Source organism: Tursiops truncatus, chromosome 13, assembly GCF_011762595.2.
Source record: "Tursiops truncatus isolate mTurTru1 chromosome 13, mTurTru1.mat.Y, whole genome shotgun sequence".
NCBI classification, from domain to species: Eukaryota; Metazoa; Chordata; class Mammalia; order Artiodactyla; family Delphinidae; genus Tursiops; species Tursiops truncatus.
Window position 1 is genome coordinate 37,632,312 of NC_047046.1, and position 25,182 is coordinate 37,657,493.

General features: G+C 34.4%; 1 protein-coding gene across 4 annotated transcripts in view; it reads right to left on the reverse strand.

Moving 5' to 3' along the window:
- The window catches only part of ROCK1 (Rho associated coiled-coil containing protein kinase 1), a 146,866-nt gene that overhangs the window by 48,841 nt on the left and 72,843 nt on the right, over positions 1–25,182 (reverse strand). For 3 of the 4 annotated variants that reach the window (XM_073790573.1, XM_019930554.3, XM_019930556.3), the window contains 4 exons: positions 13,921–14,080; positions 9,469–9,529; positions 5,796–5,884; positions 3,672–3,720 (listed from right to left, as the gene is read on the reverse strand). In XM_073790573.1, coding sequence (XP_073646674.1) covers positions 3,672–3,720; positions 5,796–5,884; positions 9,469–9,529; positions 13,921–14,080 — 359 coding nt within the window. The remainder of the gene's footprint in view (positions 1–3,671; positions 3,721–5,795; positions 5,885–9,468; positions 9,530–13,920; positions 14,081–25,182) is intronic. The other variant, XM_019930555.3, reaches the window with a different exon arrangement.

Below are 25,182 nucleotides of genomic sequence, written 5' to 3' on the forward strand. Positions count from 1 at the left end.
GTCAGAGAAATTTAGTAAAATTTGACAGAGATCATCCAAAATCTTTCCAATTGTAAGATTTTATCATTCTTTTATTTTTTCATTTTTAAATTTTGAAATTTGAAATTCTACATTTCAGAAGTTTCAAAGACAGTACATGTACCCTACCAGTCAGTTTCCCCTAATAGTTACATTATTAACACTGGTACAATAACAAAATCAGGAAATTGATATTGGTATAAAGCATGCATGTGTAGTTCGATGTCATTTTATCTCATGTGTAGATGCATGTAACCACCACCACAATCAAGACACAGAACTGTTCCATCAGCACAATGATCTCCTTCCAGCCACTACTTATAGCCACATGCATCCCTCACTTCTCCCACCACCTATATCCCTGGCAACCAACAGGAGGTCCTCCATCTGTATAATTTTGCCATTTTGAAAATGTTATATTAATGGAATCATACAGTGTGGACCTTTTGAGATTAGCTTTTTACATTCAACAAAATATCCTTGAGATCCATCCAAGTTGCTGTGTGTAACGACAGTTCATTTTTCCAGTCTACAGATCTTCACCCTCTTATCAGGGTCTTTCACAGAGCAAGTTTTGATGAAGTCCAATTTATTGAATTTTTTTCCTTATATGGATCATAATTGTGGTGTAATGTGTAACTCTTCACCGAGTTGCAGGTCCCAAGGACTTTCCCCTATTTTTTCCCTAGAAGTTTTATATTTTTTATGTCCCTGTTTAAATCTATGGTCTATTTTAAGTTAATGTTTGCATAAGATGTGAGACTGAGGTTGAGGTCCCTATCTTGGCCTATGAATACCTAATTGCTCCAGCACCACTTGCTAAAAAGACTATCCTTCCTCCACTGAATTGCTTTTGCACCTTGGTCAAAAATAAGCTGGCCATGATTGAGGGATACTGATGCATAGTTTTCTTTGTAGTACTGTCTTTGCTAGACTCTGGTATCTTGGTAATTCTAGCCTCATAAAATTCACTGGGGAATGTTCCCTTCTTTTATATTTTCTAGAAGAGAGAGTGTAGAATTGGTGTTAATTCTTCTTAAAACACTTGATAGGGACTTCCCTGGCGGTCCAGTGGTTAAGACTTCCCCTTCCAATGCAGGGGGTGCGGGGTTCGATCCCTGGTCAGGGAGCTAAGATCCCACATGTCTTGGGGCCAAAAAACAAAAACATAAAACACAAGCAATATTTTAACAAATTCAATAAAGACTTTAAAAATGGTCCACATCAAAAAAAAAAAAATCTTAAAAAAACACTGGGTAGAATTCTCTAGTAAAACCATCTGTCCTGAAGATTAATTTTGGGGGAGCTTTTAAATTATGAATTCACTTTAATAGTTATATAGGGCTATTCAAATAATGTATTTCACATTGTGTGAGTTGTGGCAGTTTGTATTTTTGGAGGAATTAGTCCATTTCACCTAAATATTACACTTACTCGTTTGGAACTGTTTATAGTATTTCCTTAAGATTTTTTTTTTTTTATATATCTGTAGAGTCTGTAGGAATATGTTCTGTTTTATTCCTGATACTGATCATTTGTGTCCTTCTTTCCTTTGACAATCTTGCTAGAGGACTGTCAATTTTGTTGATCTTTCCAAGCAGCTGGGTTTTTATTTTCACTGATTTTCTCTATTATTTTTCTGTTTTCAATTCCACTGACTTCTGCTCTTTATTTTTCCTTCCTTCTCCTTGCTTTGGGTTTATTTTGCTCTTCTTTTTCTAGGTTCCTGAGGTAGGAGCTTAGATAACTGATTTGAGACTTCTCGTCTTTTCTAATGTAAACATTTAGTGTATACATTTCCCTTAGAGTACTATGTTAGCTGCATCCCACAAATTTTGATGTATTATTTTCATTTTCATTGTTCAAATATTTTTATTTATTTATTTATTTTTGCCGTACGCGGGCCTCTCACTGTTGTGGCCTCTCCCGTTGCAGAGCACAGGCTCCGGACGCACAGGCACAGTGGCCATGGCTCACGGGCCTAGCCGCTCCACGGCATGTGGGATCTTCCCGGATCGGGACACGAACCCGTGTCCCCTGCATTGGCAGGCGGACTCTCAACCACTGCGCCACCAGGGAAGCCCTCAAATATTTTTAAAAGGTGAAGATCCATAACTTTGAAAAATAACTTTATGAGATATAATTAACATTCCAATGTATTTTTTCATTCCCCTTGAGACTCTTTGACCTATGGATTATTTAGAACTGTGTTGTTTAGGTTCCACGTGTTTGTAGATTTGCCTGATACTTTTCTGTTATTCATTCTGGTTTGGTCACAGTTTGGTCAGAGAACACACTCTGTATGATTTTAATTCTTTGAAATCTGGAGAAGTTTGCTTAGGATGTGGTCTATCTTGGTGTGTGTTTCTTGAGTGCTCGAAAAACATGTGTCCTTTGCTGTTGCTGGGTGGAGGGGTCTACAAATGTTGAATAGATCCTATTGGCTGATGGTGTGGCTGAGTTCTCCTATATGTTTGCTGATCCTCTGTCTAGAAAGTGGCATTTAAAAAGTCTCCAACAGTAATCGCAGATTTGTCTACTTCTCCTTTCAGTTTTATCAGCTTTTGCTTCACATATTTTGTAGCTCTTCTGTTTGATGAATACAAATTTAGGAATGTTATGTCTTCTCAGAGGATTGACATTTTTGTCATTCTGCAATGTCCCTCTGCCCCTGGTAATTTTCTTTGTCCTAAAGTCTACTTCACCTGATATCAATATTGCCATTGCTGCCTTCTTTTTGCTAATGCTTACATGATGTATTTTTCCATCTTCTTACTTTTAACTTGGCTATATTGTTACATTTGAAGAGAGTTTCTGCTGGACAGCATACAGGTAGGTAATTTTAAAAAAGCTACTCTGACAATCTATCTTAATTGATGTTGCATTTAATTTACATTTAATATAATTACTGATATGTTAGAGTTAAGCCTCCCATTTCGTTTTGTCCCATGTTTTCCTTCTTGTCTTTCTGTAGGTTACTTGAACATTTTTTGGAATTCTATTTGATTTACTAGTGTTTTTAAGTGTATCTCTTTGTATAATTTTTATCAGTGGCTGCTCTAGGTACTACATTATATTACTAGTGTTGGCATATTACCAGTTTGATTAAAGTGTAAAACCTTACCTCCCTTTATACCCATTTATAATTGTCTTAAAAATTTCTTCTATATACATGGAGAACCACATTAGACAATGCCGTAATTTCTGCTTCAACTGTAACATAAAAAAACTTAAGAGGAGAAGGAGAGTGTAGTGTGTTTACCCATATTCTAGAACCATGTTGAAATTTTAGTACATAAATTTCAGTTCAGTGGTTCTTAATAGTTGAAAGGTGAGAAAGGAGCAACAGATCAAAAATTGAATCTGGAACTGTAGCAGAAAGAGACAGACAAATTCAACTATTAAGAACCACTGAACTGAAATTTATGTACTAAAATTTCAACATGGTTCTAGAATAAAACCACACAAAAGAAACTAAAGTATAATCTAATTTCACTTAAACCTGCAGCTCCAAAGTGAGGCTTTCATCATAATTCTTTGGTCCTGTTCTGTATTGCAACCTATAAAGTTCAAATATAATCTTCTCAGAAAACAATCTGAAAGAGGGAAAAAGTCTCAAAAAGGAAAACTTCTGATAAGAAAACAAAAAGTACCTCTTCATCCAATTCTTTCATTATCTTGTCGAGTTTTATGTTTGAAGTTCTGTAAAAGCAAAAGCAATATAGATTATAGATATATTTACTTTTTATAGCTTGGGGTGAAACACCACATTCCTTACTTTTCCATTTAGCTAAGATTTCTTAACCTTTCTTGTGTGTACTGTGGATCCCTTTGGCAGTCAGTCTGGTGAAGCCTATGGCATTTTCTCAGAATAATATTTTAAAAGCATAAAATAAAATACATAGGATTAAAAGAAACCAAAATTATACTGAAATACAGTCATAACCTTTTTTTAAAAAAGTATGATTCACTAATATATGCATTTTATTAATATATTAAATAAGATCTAGCAGCAGTAATTTTAAAGTAGTAATGAGCATAAACGGTATTTAGAGATAAATAACAACTGCATTCTAAGATAATATTTGTGATTTCTATCGGTAATAAAAAATTCACAGCTACTGCTAATAACTGTGGATTATTCACTGTGTTCATAATTAAAGAAAATGCTGAATTTCAGCTAAAGGTTACAGAAAAGATTCACTTCTGTCACCCAAGTTTAAGGACCTTGAATTCCATCCATGGATGCTTTAGGAGAGGTCTATGGATCCTAGATTAAGGATCCCTGAATTCCCTCATGCAATACTTGCTACTTCACAAAGATTAACCATTTAACCTTTAATATAAGAGTAAGTAAATGAAGGGAAAGGTGGCATATATAAAGCAGTAAATGCACCACTTGGCAACTTGGGCAAAAATCTGAGATAAACTGAAAGTGTATTATTATCTCCATCACAATTCATTTTTGGGGCTCTAAACCTATTTCTGAGCTTCAAATCTGTACATGCAACGTTTCACATGGATGTCTTACCAAATAGCTCATTCAGCATGTCCAAAGCTAAATGAATTCCCTCTGCCCGGCGGCCCCTCCCACAATACCAATCTGCTTCTCTTCTCCTGTCCCAAGTAAAGCACTCCGCCTGGGAATCCTCCTTGACTCATCTTCCTCCCTCATTCTCATTTAGGTGAATAAATGTCAAATGCTGTGTAATTAACCAGGGAGTTCTTTTTTAAAAGCAAATTTGATCTTTTGTTTTACTTTTAAGTTTAATAACTTTTAATGTTTTTTCATCACCCTTAGGATAAATCCCAAATTTCTTAGCTTTTCAAAGACAGTGTTTTAAGATCTAGACTCTGTCGACCTTCCCAGTTTCATCTCAGGCTACCCCCCCACCACACACACACCCATTTTCGTATGATTATTGGCCACTTTGGCCACTCTTATTTCCTCCTTAAATTGATCCCTACCACCACCACTACCACTAATTTGTCATTTGCCTTTTAATTTTAATAGAAACTGTTCAACATTTATGTAATAATATCTATCCATTTCCTCTCCTTATTTCTATGTTTTATACCTAGAAATTCCTTCCAAATACTGGGCTCAGTTAATTATTTCCTTAAAGTGCTTTTCTAAAAAAAGCTTATATTAGATGCTTAACTATTTAATCTATAAGGAACTGTAGGTAGTGAGCAGTTTACTTGTTTCCTCTCCCCCACTCACAAAATTGCCAATTTTCTCAATTCCATTTTTTTGAATACTTAATCTGTTACCTGTTTTTCATTTATTCAATACTATCTACTAACAATATAATAAAGTGTTATTGTTTGTAATTAATAAGTAACTAAGCATTATGCTAGGTTATTTTAAATTATCTTGATCATTTTATATTTTCGTAAATATATATGCTCTTATTAAATTTAGACTCATAGGAAAAAAATTCTGAAAAAAATACTGCTATAGCGACCCATAGTGGAAATTAAAAAGAGTGTCTGCACCGAAAATTTAGTGAATTTTAATCTTCAAAAACAGCTACACTTTAGAACGCATCTTATTTAATGTAAACTAATTTTCCCTTTTTGTCAGCTAATTAAAATGTGAGACAAAATCAATAAACCAGGCATTAAGTGAATATTCTTCACTGAATGTATATCAATAGCAATCTTTACATCTCTGCCTTACTTCCATCTACTTTCAAGGGTTTATAGAGTACAAGTTTTAAAATCAGCATTTGCTATACAACTTTTAATGTGAAAAACATAAAGTATATTCTCACCTGCACTTCTGCTCCATTTCATCTTTTAACTGCATTTCATTATGCAACTGTTCTTCCAGCTTATAAATTGTTTTTTGCAAATTTTCCTGCTTTAATTAAAAACAACAAAAACTTATTCTAGTAAGAATATTCATAGAGAATTTTAAAATAGCAAGTTTATATTACCATTTTATACCTGTTTACAAGGGAGTTATCTGATCCAATCTTACCTTTTTCCTTTCTATCTGAAACTTTTATTATTAATTTTTTTTTTTTTTTGCGGTACGCGGGCCTCTCACTGTTGTGGCCTCTCCCGTTGCGGAGCACAGGCTCCGGATGCGCAGGCTCAGCGGCCATGGCTCACGGGCCCAGCCGCTCCGCGGCATGTGGGATCTTCCCAGACGGGGGCACGAACCCATGTCCCCTGCATCGGCAGGCGGACTCTCAACCACTGCGCCACCAGGGAAGCCCTTTATTATTAATTTAACAAGCATTTTTTTTCCAACACCTACTAATATGTCAGGTGCTGTGGTAGGCATTAGTAACACAAAAATTAAAAAGATTTGGTCCCCGTTCTCATGAAGCTAATAGTTTGATAGTGGGGCACAGGGGAATAGGAGGGTGAAAAGAACCTACAATAACCCAGACATATACACAAAATATTATAATACAATGTGGTAGGTACTAATAAAATTATACATAAGGTGTACTGAAGAAGAGAAGAGGTCACATCTAATTCTGCCTTGAAGATGGAATGTTTGAGATGAGACCTATAAGAGAGGTATTTACCAAGCAGAGGAAGTGAAAGAAGGAATGCATTTTAGCTAAAATGAATGAGTAGAGAGAAAGAAAACATGATTGAATAATGGGAAGAAATCAAGTCTAGGCAGAGCAAAGAACATAACAGGGAGAACAAATCACATAAAATCTGAAAGGGCAAGTGGGACTATGATCCTTGTATGCAGAAAAGGAGTTGGGCACTTTAACCTATAAACACTTTAAAAGGGGAAATGACAGAGTATTGGCATTTTAGAAACATCACTTCGGTAATAAGGTGAATAGGTTAGAGAGCAGAGAAATTCTAGACTAAACAACCAATTAATAGACAGTTCAGGCAAAAAGAGTATATAGGTGTGATATAAGGCAGAAGCTGTAGAAATGAAGAGGAGATGGATAACTGTGTCAGTCAAAAGGCAGAATTTATAACCCAGCAACTGATTAGAAATAAGAACAGAGTAGCATTACAAAAGATGGGTGACACAAAAAGAACTGCTGGTGAGGGGATGGAGAGAGGAGAAGTGTGAGTTAGGCTTTGGCCTAGGTTGAAGTGTCTGAAAGATGTGCAGGAAGAGAAGTCCAGTCAGAGAGAGAGAAAAGATTCGGGTATGTTGTTCAGAGGAGCAAGCTAGACACACATGAGATTAACTACAGATAATGAGCAGAGAGCCAAGATCAGAACTATCTTGAGAAACACTTAATAATTATGGGGTTGGGGGAAGAGAGAAAGGGAGGAGATCCTGCAAAGAGGACTGAAAATAAAATCCAGAGGTAGAAAGAGAAAAAGAAGGAAATAATGAGAACATGAAGGTTCTTAAAGTTCCAAGGAGGAAGGACTGGTCAGTGTCAAATGCAGCAAAAAGAAAAATAAGATACGGAATGAAAAATATTCATCATATTTGGCAACTGCAAAGTTGTTCACTAGCATCTCTGCTAGAAGGCTTTCAGGGAAGAGTTGAAAATTAAATTAGTTGATTTTTGTACTTAGTTCTAGGTTAACAGAAATAGTAGGCACACAAGCGTTTTCTTCTTCCCCTGTGATCTTAACCAGAGTAAAAGATAAAAGCCACTGACAGAAACTTATGGCAGTCACCATTGAACAAGATCAGCCCAAAGAAAACAGGATTCCACTGAATTATTTTTTAAGTCCTAATGTAGCTCTAAACTTACAGGTAAGTAATACAGTCAGAGCGGGGTTATGGCAGCTCCTTATTGTCACCATCTCCAGGTCAAATGTGCTTTAATTTTGAAGATTTTTGAGCCCCTATTAGCTATATTTTTTGGCAAATAGCTCTAATGGGATGAGAATTTAAAAGAGAAAAATGGCCATAACAGCTAACCAGTACTCGCATAGTTCATTCCCCTTTTTCTCACTTTCCCTTCCCACCATATGTTCTCTCACATTTAAGAGTAAATATATGAAGGAGAAAGAAGAATTCTGTCAGCTTTTAAAAATGATTGCTGCCTACACCTCATCTCAGTTACAAATATGGAGGCTATAGCACACAAAGAGCTCAAAGAATGCTCTGAGGATGGCCAGATAATTATTTCTGGTATATTTAAGAAAAGTCCTGGTTAACCCAAAAGGACCTTCTCAATGTAAGCTAACAGAAAATATTTTAATCCTCTGTCTCATGAACATGAGCTGTTCTAACAATAAAAAGAACTCATGTCTCTAATATTCACTTCGTACAGGAATTCACTTTTCAGTGGTCAAATTAGAAGATGCTCACTGTACTAGTTATTCTCCATTTGCCACCTCTCCCTTCCAGCCTTGAAGACCCATCCTCTGACCTTCTCTGCCTTCAAATTTACAGAGTGCATTGACTGGGCTCTGTTGTCCTATGATTTTAAGCTTCGCTTCAGCATTCAGGAGACACCAGCCGAAAATCAGTTGGGAGAAATGAAATATCCGTTCTCCTCACACTCTTCTTGCCTTACCATGGCTCTGGCACTGCTCTATGTTCTATGCTCCTCTTTCATGATTCTACGCATTCTCTCTGAGCTGTGGTAACAAGATTTGTCTCTCCTTGTCCCTTCAGACTAAGGGAAATGGCTTCCCACTGCTGTCAATCAATGGCTGCTTTAGCTCTCTTTATTTATTGCTCCCCTTGATCCTATGCATAGCACCATTAATAGTCCCTTCATTAAACTCTCTTCATTTAATAAATAAACAAAATTTGGTATATGCATATAACAGAATATATTAAGCCTTAAAAAGGCATGACATTCTGATACATGCTACAACATGCCTGAGCCTTAAGGACATTAAGAAAAATAAGCCAATCACAAAAAGTCAAATACTGTATGATTTCACTTACATGAGGTACCTAGAATAGTCAAATTCATAGAGACAGAAAGTAAGGATAATAGTTAATAGGGGTTGAAGGGAGAGTGGAATGCAGACTTTAATGGGCACAAAATTTTAGTCTGGCATGAAGAAAAAGTTCTGGAGATGATGGTGGTGATGACTGGACAACAACGTGAGGGTGCTTAATGTCACTGAACCGTACACATAAAAATGGTAAAATGGTAAATTTTGTGTTATGTAAATTTTAGCACACACACACACAAAAACTCTCATTTAAATTTTTTGAATGTGCCATCTGTTTCCCTGTCAAGACTCTTACTGATACACTGATTTATCATAAATTCCTAATTCCAAAGACTAAAAAGACCACCTCTGTCAATCTGTGTAGCAATGTATAGTTTACTAACTGCCTCCACATATAATATCCCATTTGATATTCAGGTAAGAAATCAAACAAGAGAGGAAACAGTAGATAAAAAGTGCTATAAAAATTTAAAATCACTAACTACATTTTCTGAAGCAATGCATATTTACTTAGTATCATGCATACAAAATACATTATCCACAAAACAACTTTTAAAATAATAACAATAAGAAAATACCTACCAAGCTTTTATCCACATTAGAGCTAGTTCTGTTTTCATTAGGATTTGCTGAAGATAAGTATCTAGGAAGAAAATAGTTTTTAAAAGAAAACAAAAAACTCTTTAATATCTAGTAACAACCAGTAACAAATACTATATGCCTATCTTTTGTACTTGCTCTGCTTTTAAAAATTGAGTGCAGGTTCTTAATTCTTTATTTTAGAAACATAACACAGAAATGATACATATATTAAATAAAACCCCCAGTTAGGTCTGAAGCAGCACTCTGTAATCATATACCTTAATATTCCTGCAGCAAAATATATGAATATTCATACCAAAGAGAATAAATAAAAACCATAAAATAGTCTCAACTTAGTTCAGATTAGGTTTTTGGCCATGAGAGCAGGTTATGGCAGGTTTTGCCACCAAACAAATCACTAAAAAACTTTTAGTTTTTAGAGCTTTTGGATTTAGAATCAGGAATAAAGAATTGTTGACTTCTACAGACATGTGCACAATTCCTCCCCACTGCCCCCAATTATCCTTCAGTCAAGAATGATATTGCCGGGGAGTGCCCTGGCAGTCCAGTGGGTAGGATTCAGCGCTTTCACTGCCGTGGCCCAGGTTCAATCCCTGGTCGGGGAACTGAGGTCCCGTAAGCTGCGCGGCATGGCCACAAAGAATGATATTGCTTTTCTGGGCAAAAAAGTTAAGAGTTTTTGTGTAAGTGGTTGAAATAACAGAACCAAAGTTCTGAAGATGTCCTGCTAATCTTCTGTGACTCTAAGCCTTGCAGAGTTTGTTAAATTCAATATAAAGTTAGAATTACATACAAATACAAGATATTAGTGATCTTCAGAGGTCTTCTTTAGACATCTTATCAGATTACCAAACAGATATAAACAGATCATATAAAAATTTTTTCTACACAATCAAAAATGTTAGGTAAAGGTAAGATACTTCTGCTACTTCCTTTACCATTCTATGACTACCACTATTACTACATCTACATCACCACTACAGTTACCACCTTGGTTAACCAGTAGAGCTCCCTCAAAAAGAGATCAAATAGCTACAGTATACTTCACAGCTGTTATGGGGCAGTTGTTAACACACTAGAAATAATTAATTCATAGTGAGAAACAGAAGATAATCAAGTGTCCTTTAAGTACCATGAACATATATATAGCAGTGCTCTAAAAGAAACAGCAGGAAAATATGTCATTTCCCATGTTTCTCTTGGAAAATTATTCAGATCAACCACAGAATCAAATATTCAGGAGACAATAACAAGGGCTATGTAGCAGGTTTGTAGAGAAAAGGTCATATAACAAATGACAACTCCTAGGTATAGTGCAATTTAATTCCATTGACTATAAAGTGCCTCAGAAATTCAGTGTGAGATTCTGCATTATGTGATATAAATAAAAGCATACAGCAACACCAGTAGAATCTGAATTAGATAGATCAGACTATTTGATCTCTGGTTTATCTTCTAAATATAATATGCTATATAAGTAAAGTTTATGTTTAGCCTTCTGCAAGGTTAGTAACATAAAGTTCTCTGAATACAGTCATGGAAATGTAAGGATACCAATGTACACGTCCATTCATTCTTCCACTTCTTATCTTTTTTTTCCTTTCAAGGTTCTTTTTCATATTATATTGTTGCTTTCATATAGAATCTGGTCATTTAGGTAAACTTTTTATGAAAGAGGTGTTAGATTATTAGGAATATAGCTAAAAGTTTAAGGCTGTTTTTAAAATGTTTATAACTCAGCTATACGTCAACAGTAAAGATCTCTGTTCTTGTATGTTTGGATTTCAGAAGTAAGAATTTCAGAAGTTTTTAATTTCATGCAATTCAAAATTATACTTACATATTACAGTAAGGGTAATTAATATTTTGCTGATTCTTTCTTTATTAAGAGCAACCATACCTCCAACCAAACATGTAAGAAACAATGACTAAACACTATATTACTCAATAAGGTGGTGATATTTAAGAACAGACTACAATTTCTACTTTTAAGAAATTCAGAAATTAGTTTGGGATATGAAACACATGAATACAAGGAGAACTCACGGAACATAATCTAGTGTATTACAATGGATAAATAGTACAAAGAATATATATATATATATAATGCTTATTTAATTCAAGATTACCTTTGTGCAGAGAAATTAATTACTTTTGTGCAGAAAAAGTAATTAACTGCTGAACTCTATTACAGAAAATCCAGAAACACTGGGGGGTGTTTATATCAACACCTTGAGTGTTTCAGAAACCAAGCCAGAGAATAATTGATAAAAATATAAAATTTAGGGACTTCCCTGGTGGTCCAGTGGGTAAGACTCCGTGCTCCCAATGCAGGGGGCCGGGGTTTGATCCCTGGTCAGGGAACTAGATACCACATGCATGTTGCAACTAAGAATTCGCATGCCGCAACTAAGAAGCCTGCATGCCACAATGAAGATCCCGCATGCTGCAACTAAGACCCAGTGCAGCCAAAATAAAAAAATGTTTAAAAATTAAAAATATATATATATAATTTTTTTAAAAAGAAGAAAAAAAAAAGAAAGGATGCTGCAGCAAACACACCACTTTGAAGGTTCTCTGTGTATTTCAATATAAAATAGCTCTGGGGCTTCCCTGGTGGCGCAGTGGTTGAGAGTCCACCTGCCGATGCAGGGGACACGGGTTCATGCCCCGGTCCGGGAAGATCCCACATGCCGCGGAGCGGCTGGGCCCGTGAGCCATGGCCGCTGAGCCTGCGTGTCCGGAGCCTGTGCTCCGCAACGGGAGAGGCCCGCGTACCGCAAAAAAAAAAAAAAAAAAAAAAAAAAAGCTCCAATGTAATACTCATGGAGTATTAGGGAGGGAAGAAGGATTAAAATATTGCTCTTTTCTAGGGGTCAAAACTCAAGTACTACCTACTTGGTGATACAACAAAAGTATTCTAACATCTAAAGAACAAAATTATTGTCTTACAGTTGGATTATTGGAGAAATTTCATAAAGCAAGACTAAATTGAATTCCTGTTTTCTAAGCTTGAACTGAATTACCCTCATAAAAAGTTTTGACTAAAATAACAAGATGCTTCACTTTAAAAGGTTAGTTATAATAACCTCAAATTTAATCATTACTGCAAGCAATTCAAATATCTAATACCATTCTAATGGAGTATAATTTGATTAGAGATACATATTTTAAAATAAATTTATCAAGTAGATTTAACACACCCAGTTAATGGTGCATATAGTTCACTTTTATATATTGGTATGGTATTTTGTTTAGAGTTCTGTCGTGTAGTACTTGCCAACCTACATTGTACAACTTATCCATTTCCTCACTAGGATATGAGCATCTCAAAAGAAGATAATTATATCTTATTAATCCTTCTCCCTGCACCTTGGTGCTTAGTATATACCTGACAAAGAGTAGGTTGTCAAACATGTCTGTTGAATGAATGAATGAATGCCCAGCATATGAAAATAATGTTAAATGTTTAACTTGTATCTGAAGTCCATTAGAAAAGACTAAAACTAATATTAGCTCATACTAATGATAAAAGTAACTAACATTGAGTGCTTACTCCATGCAAAGCATTGTTCTAAGTGTTTTACTGTGTTTTGACTTACTTAACCCTTATAACAACCCTGAGACACATATTGTTATTATTATCCCCGTCATCCCTATTTTTGAGGAAATGGAGGCATAAAAAAGATGAAAGTTATTTGCCCAAGGTCACAAGGCCTTACATGATATAAAACATAATTCATTTAGTAGTTTTAGGGAGGAATCACTTAATTTTTGAAGAACTGAAAATTATAGGCCTTTCGTAACATCAATATAGTGATGATAATGCTAGAAAACTGTATGTTGTTCCAAAATGTATTATAAAACCAGAACTCTTCGGATAACACGATTAACCAAAATATCAGTATTAAGAGAATCTCTTGACCTATTAATTGTTGTAACTTGAAGATATATAGGGTAGCATTCAGCAAAGAATTTCTGAAAAACAATACCCTGAGCATGGATGAGTCTGAAAGATATTAAATATGAAATTAGAAATCTAATGCACTGTTGAAAAGTGGCATATTAATATATCTCTTTATATACCATTAAATCTACTTTATTATTTATTTATTTATTTATTTTTTTTTTGCAGTACGCGGGCCTCTCACTGTTGTGGCCTCTCCCGTTGCGGAGCACAGGCTCCGGACGCACAGGCTCAGCGGCCATGGTTCACGGGCCCAGCCGCTCCGTGGCATGTGGGATCTTCCCGGACTGGGGCACGAACCCATGTCCCCTGCATCAGCAGGCGGACTCTCAACCACTGCACCACCAGGGAAGCCCAAATCTACTTTAAATGTTCTTAAAGTGATTTGTAGATATCCCTAAGAAAATAACATGACTACAACAAAGTCAGTACCTACCCCAAATATCAATGGGTAGCATACTTACCTACGATTGCTATAATACGTAAATCCTACAAAGGGTAGTTGATTGCCAACAAAAGCTTTAGGTATAGGGAATGTTTCTTCATCTCCTTTATCTTCTTCCAAGTCATCAAAGTTACTTGTGTCAATGTCACTACTTAAATCAGGTACAACTGGCGCTACAGCTAAAAACAGAAACAAAATTGAAGCAATGATTCTGTACCAACTACTAATGACTTCCTACATACAAATAACTTGTGACTCACAAATTCCAAATGGGTTGAACCCTATTTCAGTAAGCTTTATTAGGATTATTAATCAACAGGTATTGATCATTAATTATGTAATTCGTGAACCAATTATCTTCAGAGTCACCTATAATTATCATCTATATCTCCAGTTTAATTTGAATATTATAAGTCAAGTATTATTAAGGTTTTAAAATACATTGTAGTATAAGATGTGCAAAAGCAGTTAGGACTACAGAAAAGACTTTTCAGAAACTACAGCATGACAAATCACACTCAAAGTTGATTAGTTTCAAATGCAGTATTTTGCTCGTTAATCTGTTCTACAGCAGACTAGAAATCAAAGTTATCTCTTAGTGGTCCTGGGTATAATAATTTGTTACTGAAATATTTTTACTCATCTAAAATCTAGATGATCAGTATTCCCCTCCCCCCGACTCAATATCTCTGTAAGAGCAAAGTATTGTTTTTAATTGAAGTTGATTTACAATACTGTGTTAGTTTCAGGTGTATAGCTAAGTGATTCGGTTATATGTATGTGTATACATATATATGTGTATATAGACGTGTATTTTTGTTTTTTTCAGATTCCTTTCCATTATAGGTTATTATAAAATACTGAATTAGAGCAAAGTATTTTGAATTATATTTTCAGACTAGTTGCCTTCCCTAAATTAAGTGATTAAGGGACAACTCAGTGAACTATTTATGAAATGGCTATTGGGAAAATAGAGCAGGGATATAAAACCTTAACACAGAATCTTCAAGAGTTTTAAACTTGATTGGGAGCAAGAACCACACATACTTAATAACATAAAACTGTATGTGGCAATGCAAATCTTCATGACACAGAAGAAAATACCATATGAAACTAGTACTACTAATATCTTCTTTTGGAGCTCAAATACACTATAGAAAGTACACCTAAAAATAAATTTCAGGAAAAAAGTTTTTTAAAGATACAGGAGTATAATAAAACATCACTGAAATTTTATCATCAAAATATTCAATAATTATTTTTGATACAATCATCTCATGTTCCTTTAGAGAAAAAGATAAAGAAGAGTAAACAAACAAAAACTAACTGACCTGATTTTACAATCTTAATTTCCTATATAAAGGAATCACGGTTCTATTGAATCATCTGGGTATTCCAGGCAAGAAATAACTATTGTGCATCTCAGATACAGTGAACTATCAGATAAATTTGGGAATGAAACAACACATTTAACCAAAAGAAGCTGTAGTACTAACAGCGAATGAGAAAAGAGCTTTTCCACCATTTTCTTTCCTTAATGGCCAAGAGAACTGTCCAACTAGATGATTCTAGCTTCCTGATCTTAATTGACTAATTTGTAAAATGAGGGGAAAAAAGGGTTGTCGCTCCTTGTGAAGTACATGGTCTTGGCACAAATTTTACCTTAAAACAGTGGTTCTCAATCAGGGACAGTTTTGGCCCCTCGGGGATATTCAGCAATGTCTGAATATGTCAGAAATGTCTGGGTACATTTTTTTGTTGTCATAACTGTGGGAGGGATGCTACTGACATCTGGTGGGTAGAGACCAGGGATACTGCTAAACATCCTACAATGTTCAGGACAACAGATACGAGAAAGATTTCTCTGGTCTAGTGTTGAGGCTGAGAAATCCTGCTTTAAAATTATCATGTAAGATAGATTTTAAAAGGAAGCAGAGCAAGTTTTGGTGCATTTTCTCTTGCTGTTTCAGATGGACCTAGTCTTTTTATAGATGACATACCACCTCAGAGTAGTTTTAAAATGAGACAAGTATGGGATGCAAGTATGGGAAATCCTGGGAGAATTATAAAAGTAATTATTTCTGCTTCTAAATTAAGATGTTTAGGCTTTACATAATACCATATAATCATGCCAGAACTAATAAATAAAGAAGGATAAATTTAGCTTTACTGAATTACCATCAATATATACAGTGTTCCATTTATAAAAAATTTACCTTTCAATAAATAACTGGTAATATAGGAATCATGTTCCATAAAAAAGAATCCAACTGATGTCACCAAAAATGGCAGAAGAGGGAGCTCTAAGAAGCTGCCCTTCCATTGAAGTAACTAACCATTAAGCTCACAAAACTATCAGGAACAACATTTTTGGAACTCTGAAATCTAAGAAAAAACTTACAACAAGCAAGGAAACGTTCAATGAAGAAAGAGGGTGCTAAATTGTGGCATTTAAGGAGATATTTGTCACTGGCTGACTGCTAAGATAATGGAAAGGGGACTTAAATGAACACACACAAGGAATACAGACTTCATAAGAATAGTTCCAAAAAGTCACTAAACAAACGGATGACTGGAGCCCACAATAAGCTGTTGCTTGCAAACTCTACAAGGAGGGAATTCTGATTTCCAGAGTTACAACATTGGTGTTCAATATGTCCAGTTCACAACAAAAAATTACAAAGTATGTAAAGTATGGAAAAGTATGGCCCACTTACAGGGAATAAAGAAAACAACAGAAAACCTTACTGGGGAAACCCAGACATTGGTTTTACAAAACAAAGACTTTAAATGTCTTAAACGTGCTCAAACAGCTAAAGGAAACCAAGGACAAAGAACTAAAGGAAACCAGGAGTATGATACCTTAACAAATAGAATATATTAATAAAAAGACAGAAAAAAGAACCAAATGTAAATTCTGGCACTGAAACGTACAAAAGCTGAAACTAAAAATGTGCTAGAGAGGTTCAACAACAGATTTGAGCAGGCTGAAGAACCGGCGAACTCAAAGATAGGACAACTGAAATTATCAAGTATGAGGAACAGAAAGAAGTGAATGGAACCTAAGGGGCTTCTGGGACACCATAAAGTAGACCAATATATACATTACAGGAGTCCCAGGAAAGGATAGAAAGGGGCAGAAAGAATATTTAAAGAAAGAATTGCTGAAAATGACCGAATTTAATGGAATATATATATCTATACATCCAAGAAGCTCAATGAACTCCAAGTAAGAACTCAGATTCACACCAGGACACATTATAATAAACTTTCAAAAGACAAAGACAGAGAGAATATTGAAAGCAACAACAGAGAAGCAACTCATCACATACAATGGATCCTCAATAAGATTAACAGCCAATTTCTAAGCAGAAACCTTTAAGGCCAGAATGTAGTGGAATGACATTTAAAGTGCTGAGGGAATTCCCTGGCAGTCCAGTGGTTAAGGTTTCATGCTTCCATTGAAGGGGGCATGGGTTCAATCCCTGGTTGGGGAACTAGGATCCTGCACAATGTGCAACGCAGCCAAAAAAATGATAGTAATAAAGTGCTGAAAGAAAACAACTCTCAACTAAGAATTCTATAACTGGCAAAATTATTCTTCAAAAATGAAGAAGAAATTAAGAGATCTCCAAGTAAAGAAAAGCTGAGAGTTTGCTACTAGTACACCTGTCCTATAAGAAATGTTTTTAAAGGGAGTCTTCCAGGTTGAAATGAAAGGATACTAGACACTATCTTGAAGCCTTATGAAGAAATAAAGAACACCGGTAAAGATAACTACATAGGTAAATGTAAAACCCAACTTTATTGTAATTTTGTTTTGTAACTCTACTCCTCCCCACATATGATTTAAAAGACAAATGCACAAAACAATTATAAATCTATGTTAATAAGCACACAATATATAAAGATGTAATTTGTGACAATAACACTAAAGGGAGAGAATGGATTTGCATAGGAGCAGTTTTTATTGCTACTGACAGTAAACTGTATCAGTTCAACCTAGATTGTATCAAGTTAGGGTGTTAAATGCAATGGCCAGAGTAGTCACTATAAGAAGATGACTAAATAATATGCAAAAAAAGAAATGAAGGGGGAATCAAAACAGTCAACCAGAAAAGGTAATCTATTAAACAAAAGAAGGCAATAATATAAGAATTGAGGAACAAAAAGAAAAAATAAGACACAGAAAACAAATTGGACAATGACAGAAGTCTTTCTGTATTCACTTTACATTTAAATGAATTAAGCTCACTGATTAAAAGGTAGAGATTGGAAAAATTGATCCAGTTATATGTGCTGTACAGAGACTCACGTTAGATCCACAGACATAAACAGGTTAAAAGAAAAGGATGGAAAAAGATATTCTACAGATAAACGAGCTGAGGTAGCTATACTAACACCAGACAAAACAGACTTTAAGTCAAAAATGGTTAAAATAAAGACATTGTATACATATATTTTACTGAAGTATAGTTGACTTACAATGTTGTATTAGTTTCAGGTGTACAGCAAAGTAATTCAGTTATTTTTATATATATATATATATATATATATATATTCTTTTTCAGATTCTTTTTTATTATAGGTTATTACAAAATATTGAGTATATAGTTCCCTGTGCTATACAGTAGGTCCTTGTTGGTTATCTATTTTATATACAATAGTGTATATATGTTAATCGCAAACTCCTAATTTATCCCTCCCCCATCTTTACCCTTTGGTAACCATAAGTTTGTTTTCTATGTCTGTGGATTTATTTCTGTTTTGTATATGTGTTCATTTGTATCATTTTTAACTTTTAGATTCTACATATAAGCAATATCATATATTTGTCTTTGGCTTACTTCATTTAGTATGATAATCTCTAGGTCTATCCATGTTGCTGCAAAAGGCATTGTTTCATTCTTTTTTATGGCTGAGTAATATTCCATTGTATATATACACCACATCTTCTTTATCCATTCATCTGCTAATGGACACTTAGGTTGCTTCCATGCCTTGGCTACTGTAAATAGTGCTACAATGAACACTGAGGTGCATGTATCTTTTTGAATTAGAGTTTTCCCTGGATATATGCCCAGTAGTGGAATTGCTGGGATCATATGGTAGCTCTATTTTTAGTTTTTTAAGGAACCTCCATACTGTTCTTCATAGTGGCTGCCCCAATTTACATTCCCATCAACAGTGTAGGAGGGTTCCTTTTTCTCCATACCCTCTCCAGCATTTATTTGTAGACTTTTTTGACAACAGCCATTCTGACCAGTGTGAATGTGAAGACATTGCATACTGATGATATTGATAAAAGGGTCAGTCAATTCATCAAGAAGATACAACAATGATAAACATATATGCATACAACAACACAGCTCCAAATATATATATATATATATATATATATGACATAAAAGAAACAGTTCTAATAGAGTCCTCAATAATCCACTTTCAATAGTGGACAAAAAATCTAAACAGAAGATGAATAAGAAAATAGAGGACTAGAATAACACCATAAACCAAACAGATGTAACAGATATACTAAGCACAATCCAAGACCAACAGCAGAATACACATTTTTCTCAAGTGCACATGGGACTTCTCCAGGACAGACTATATGCTAGTTCAAAAGACAACTTAATACATTTAAAGAGACGGAAATTCTGCAAAGTATTTTCTCCAACCACAATGGAATGAAACAAGAAGTCAATAATAGAAGGAAAATTAGAAGTTTCACAAGTATGTGGAAAATTAAACACTGTTCTCTTAAACAATGAGTCACAGAAGAAATCAAAAAAGAGACTAGAGAAAATGCTCTGAGATGAAAGAAAATGAAAACAACATACCAAAACTCATGGGATTCAGTGAAAGCAGTACTTAGGGGAAAAATTTAGTTGTAAATGCCTATATTATTAAAAAAGAAAGATGTCAATTCAACAACCCAGACTGACACCCTAAGAAACTAGAAAAAGAAAAGCAAACCAAGCCCAAAGCAAGAGGAAGGAAAGAAATAATAAAGATTAAAATTCAGGTAAGCAAAATATATAATAGAAAATAAATAGTGAATATTAACAAATAATTTGTTCTTTAAAAAGATCAATCAAACTGGCAAATCTTACTAAACCAAGAAAAAAAGAGAAGACACAGGAATAACTAAAATCAGAAATGAAAGTGGGGACATAACTACCAACCTTCTACAAATAAAAAGGATAAAACTAAAAACTATGAACAATTGTATACCAACATATTAGATAACCTAGATGAAATGACAAATTCCTAGAAACACACAAACTATCAAAACTTATTTGAAAAAGAAAATTTGAATAAACCTACAGTAAGAGATTTAATCAGTAATAAAAAATGTTCCAACAAAGAAAAAAGTCCAAAACAAGATGATTTCACAATCGAATTCTACCAAACATATAAAGAAGAATTAATGCCAATCCTCACAATCTTCCAAAAAACAGAAGAGGATAAAACATTTCCTAATTCATCCCATGAGGCCAGAATTACTCTGACACCAAAGCCAACCAAGACACCACAAGAAAAAAAAAAAAACACAAACCAATATCCCCAGATGCAAAAATCTTCAACAAAATACTAGCAAACTGAATGCAGCAGCATATTAAAAGGGTTATAAACTATGATCAAATGGGATATATTCCAGGGTGGCTCACCGCATGAAAGTCAATCAGTGTAATACATCACATCAATAGAACGAAGGAAAAAACCCCACATGATCATTTCAAATAACACAGAAATGGCGTTTTACAAAATCCAACACCCTGTCATGATAAAAACAATCAGTCAACAAGGCACAGAAGAGAACTTCCTCAACATAATAAAGGGCATTAATGAAAAACCCATAGCCAACATCATATACAATGGGGAAAGACTGAAAGCCTTCCCCCATGATCAGGAACAAGACAAGGAACAATGCCCAGTTTCACTACTGCTATTCAACTATGTACTGGAAGTTATAATCAGAGCAAATAGGCAAGAAAATAAAATAAAAGGCAGCCAAACTGGAAACACGTTCAACATAATTGTTACAAAAATTCCACTGTCCTTTTTTGTAGGAATGGAAAAACCCATTCTAAAGTTCATATGGAATCTCAAGAGATCCCAAATACAGGCATAAATCGGAGATATTGTGAGTTCAGTTCCAGACCACAGCAAAAAAGAAATTAGAGCAATAAAGCAAGTCACACAAATTTTTTGGCTTCCCAGTGTGTAAAAATGTTAACACTATACTGTAGCCTATTAAGTGTGCAATAGCATTATGTTTTTTAAAATATTAAAATTAAAACCTTAATTTAAAATTAAGACCTTAATTTTATTGCTAAAAAATGCTGACCATCATATGACCACACAGGGTTGCCATAAACCTTAAATTTACAAATAACTGCTATATCTGTAAAAGCACAATAAAGTGAGGTATGCCTGTAAACAAAACAATCTTGAAAAAGAAGAACAAAGTTAGAAAAGTCACACTTTCTTATTTCAAAGCCTACTACAAAGCTACCACAATCAAAACAGTAGCATAAAGACAGACATATATAGATCAATGGAATACAATAGAGAGTTCAGAGATAAACCCTTGTATTTATATGGTCAAATGTTTTTTGACAAGGGTACCAAGACCATTTAAGGAAAAAAGGACAGTCTTTTCAACAAATGGTGCTGGGAAAACTGGATAACTACATGCAAAAGAATGAAATTGGACTCTTATCTTACACTATATACAAAAACTAACTCAAAAGAATGGAAAGCAATGACTCCAACAGACATCTGTATATCAATGACCAGAGAAGCATTACTCACAATAGCTAAAAGGACAAGCATTCTGAGTACCAGTCAATAGATGAATGGATTAAAAAAAAAAGTGGTATATACATACATGGAATATTATTCAGCCTTAAAATGGAATGAAATTCTGATGCATACTATGACATGGATGAACCTTGAAGACATGCTAAGTGAAATGTCAATCTCAAAAAGACAAAGATTGTGTGAATCTACTTATTTGAGGTAGCCAGAACAGTCAAATTCATAGAGAAAAAAAGTAGAATAGTGGTTACTGGGGGGTTGGGGTAAGGGGAGAATGGAGACTTATGGTTCAATGTGTTACAGAGATTTAATTTGGGGTGATGAAAAACTTCTGGAGATGGATGGTGGTGTGATTACACAGCAATCTGAAGGTGCTTAATGCTACTGAACTGTGCACTTAAAAATGATTAAAATGGTAAATTTTATGATATAGATCCTTGAAAATAAAGAGATAATCTTTCTTAAAGTTTATTTGTTAAAAAAGAACCCAATATAATGCTGAGGAAGTCTAAACTCCTAAGCCCCTAAAACTGGCTAGCTCCTAAATTCTTTATCTATGAAGCCTACACTGATGATCTCTCTCATGAGAATGTAAAGTTCTAAGAGAGGACACCAGACTCAGTTGAACCACAGAACCCAAACTAGTATATATGTGCATATAATTAATTGTGTTTGTTTTTAACTAAACTGAAAACTCACCACATGATCTGACAGTTACCACTGTTACCATCTTAAGTGTCACCCATCAGCTAAAGGTGGATTAAGTAATGGTAATATCTTAGCTGAAGTGAGATCATGAATGGCAAAGTGTTTTACAAGTAACCACATATTATATTTAACACAGTATTATTAATAATGTTATTATATGTAATAATTGTTATCATTTTGTTTTTCCTAAAATTTAACTGCCAACAAGTGTCAATTCCCTACGTTTCTAGTCTGTATAATACTGAATAGTGGAAATCTTTAAATGATACATGGTATTTTACGAGATCAAAGATGCTAGAGTCAAACAGACTTAACCTGAGTCCTGACATTGTCATTTGCTAGCAGTATGACCTCTAGCAAGCTATTTAGGTCTTTTCATTTCTTTTATCTTTAATCACCTATCATTTCTTTAATTCTATCCCAAATGCATGGAAAAAGTAATTTTACAATCTTAATACTTTGTGTCTCTAAATTAAGAGTAAATAAGATCAGGAAGCTCATGGAAATTCTGCCAAAAAAATCAAGCTATTTTGTACCCTGCTCCCACACAGCCAAGGAACAGATGATGGTGAAGACTGCCATTATAACTTGCAGACATATAAGTGGTAAAACTACCAAAAGAACTATTATTTGCAAAACAGTAAGAAATTTTGCCAAAGAAAACTGAAGAGGCAAAAAAAATTAAAAAGAATTATAACTGTTACATAATTTTTTAAAACTTGGCAGGTCAGAGAGGTCAGTTCAGAATAAAAGTATTCTTGGTATTTTAGGGGTGGGAAGTAAAGAAGGGTAGGAAGACGGAAAGGGAAGAAGAGAACAATAAGTTCTACAGACTTTGATTTTTCTTTCTTTTTTTACAGTAAGCACAAAATAGGAGCTATCAGGATTAGAAAAAGCTCTCGAAATTTTAAGTACGTTAACTCTAAGCAGACTGCAGCAAAACCATAGATAACAATATAGATCTTAAAAAGATACAGAAATAACAATACTACTAATAAAACTACCTATTTATAGAAATTCTTTAAATATAAAGTTCATTTGACTTAAATTAATGACTTAATTCATTTTACTTACTTTTTCCATAAACATAAACAGTTATATCAAGGAGGTATAACAATATCAAAAATGCCACTGATTTGGATACCACAGTTCCACTAGACTATGAGCTCCACAAGGTAAAGAACTTTTGCTGGTTTGTTTTCCTAATGTCTGAAATAGAGTATTGCTCAATATATAGTAGGTGTTCAATAATGTTTGCTGACTAGGTTGCCTCCTCTCCTAATTAATATCAATTTTCAATACACATGTCTTCCCTACTTTTTTAGAATGATTTATCGTATGGTTATTCTGTAGTTGTTTATGCATTGCTTTACTCTGAAAAAAGCAGCGACAGAAAAGATACTCGGTATTTTCTTCAGTCCTCTTTTAAATTTTCCTCAATTTACAATCATATCTGTATGTTTTCAGCCTTCTGAAACTTTACTAAAAGCATAACTCGAATAAAAACATAATTTTTCAATGCAAACATTCATCATCTCACTCTACTCATCTCTGTCTTGCAACAGTTTCTCTTGAAATGTGAAGACAATCATCATGTCACATTTACTTATGAGGAAGAGGAAGTTTCTTATTTTCCAGTGTATACCTAACTGTTAATAAATTCTCCCACGGTGAGCCTGCTCCTGTAGCTTCTCCAGATAGCAGGTCATTCAGTGACATTCTCTGTAGCAGTGTAATTTCTTAATTTCCAGAATTTCTTATTTCCCCTTTTCCCTTCTTAGTCAATTTTATAGCTTAGTAGAATGTATGTACTGTACCTGAAGGTCATATAATAGTTTCTTTTAAAATATTTAACAAGGATACTTCACTAATATAGGCAAAGCTACATGATCTATTTCTTCAAAATTAGAAAGATTTTTCTCCCCTGAAGGAATCATCTCATGCAATCTCAACTAGATAGGCAGATCTTAAGAGGAATACCTAATTTGTATCTGTTTCTAAAACAGCTGAGTTCATTTTATTATGATCATTGCTGTTGCTACAGCAGGAAGTTAGGGGCTGGTATACACTATCCTTTCTCTGCTAAGTGAAAAGGGAAACAATTCCTGAGACTTCAGCAAGGGAAATGGCCTCCCAAATACACAAAGATGGTGGGAACCTTTGGTGCCATTATGACTTTGATTCAGCTACGTTAAGCAAAGTTTTCTGCGAATCATCGTAATTTTAACTCTTTTTAAAATAGGGAATATTCTAAACTGACTGAAAATTAACTTTTTGCACACTACAATTTTTTATTTCTGGATTTCAAGCTGCAAGTCTGATGGAATCAAGCATACCATAATTTCTTATATCCTCACACAAATTAAACTGCGATAGAACCTCCTTATATTTTAGGTTTTAGTAAGAACAAGAGAATAACTTTTTTTTCACAAGAAATATTACCTCTTAATTATTGACTTCCTCTACAAAGAGATACTAAAGTCTAAACAGACAGCAATTCAACAAAGATCAAATATCACATTATGCCTGCTGAGCCCAACTCCATTACATGTACGTAATACTTCATCTTGATATATTGAATGGGACATCAGAGAAGGAGCAGTATAATTTTCCTAATATTATCAAATATTCTCTCTTTAACTAGGTTAGGACAATAGTTATACAGTATTTGTATACTCTGGATTTTCATCAGATATATACATATGTTAGGAAGGCAGTTCCAACAGACTATTTACCACAACTACTTTCA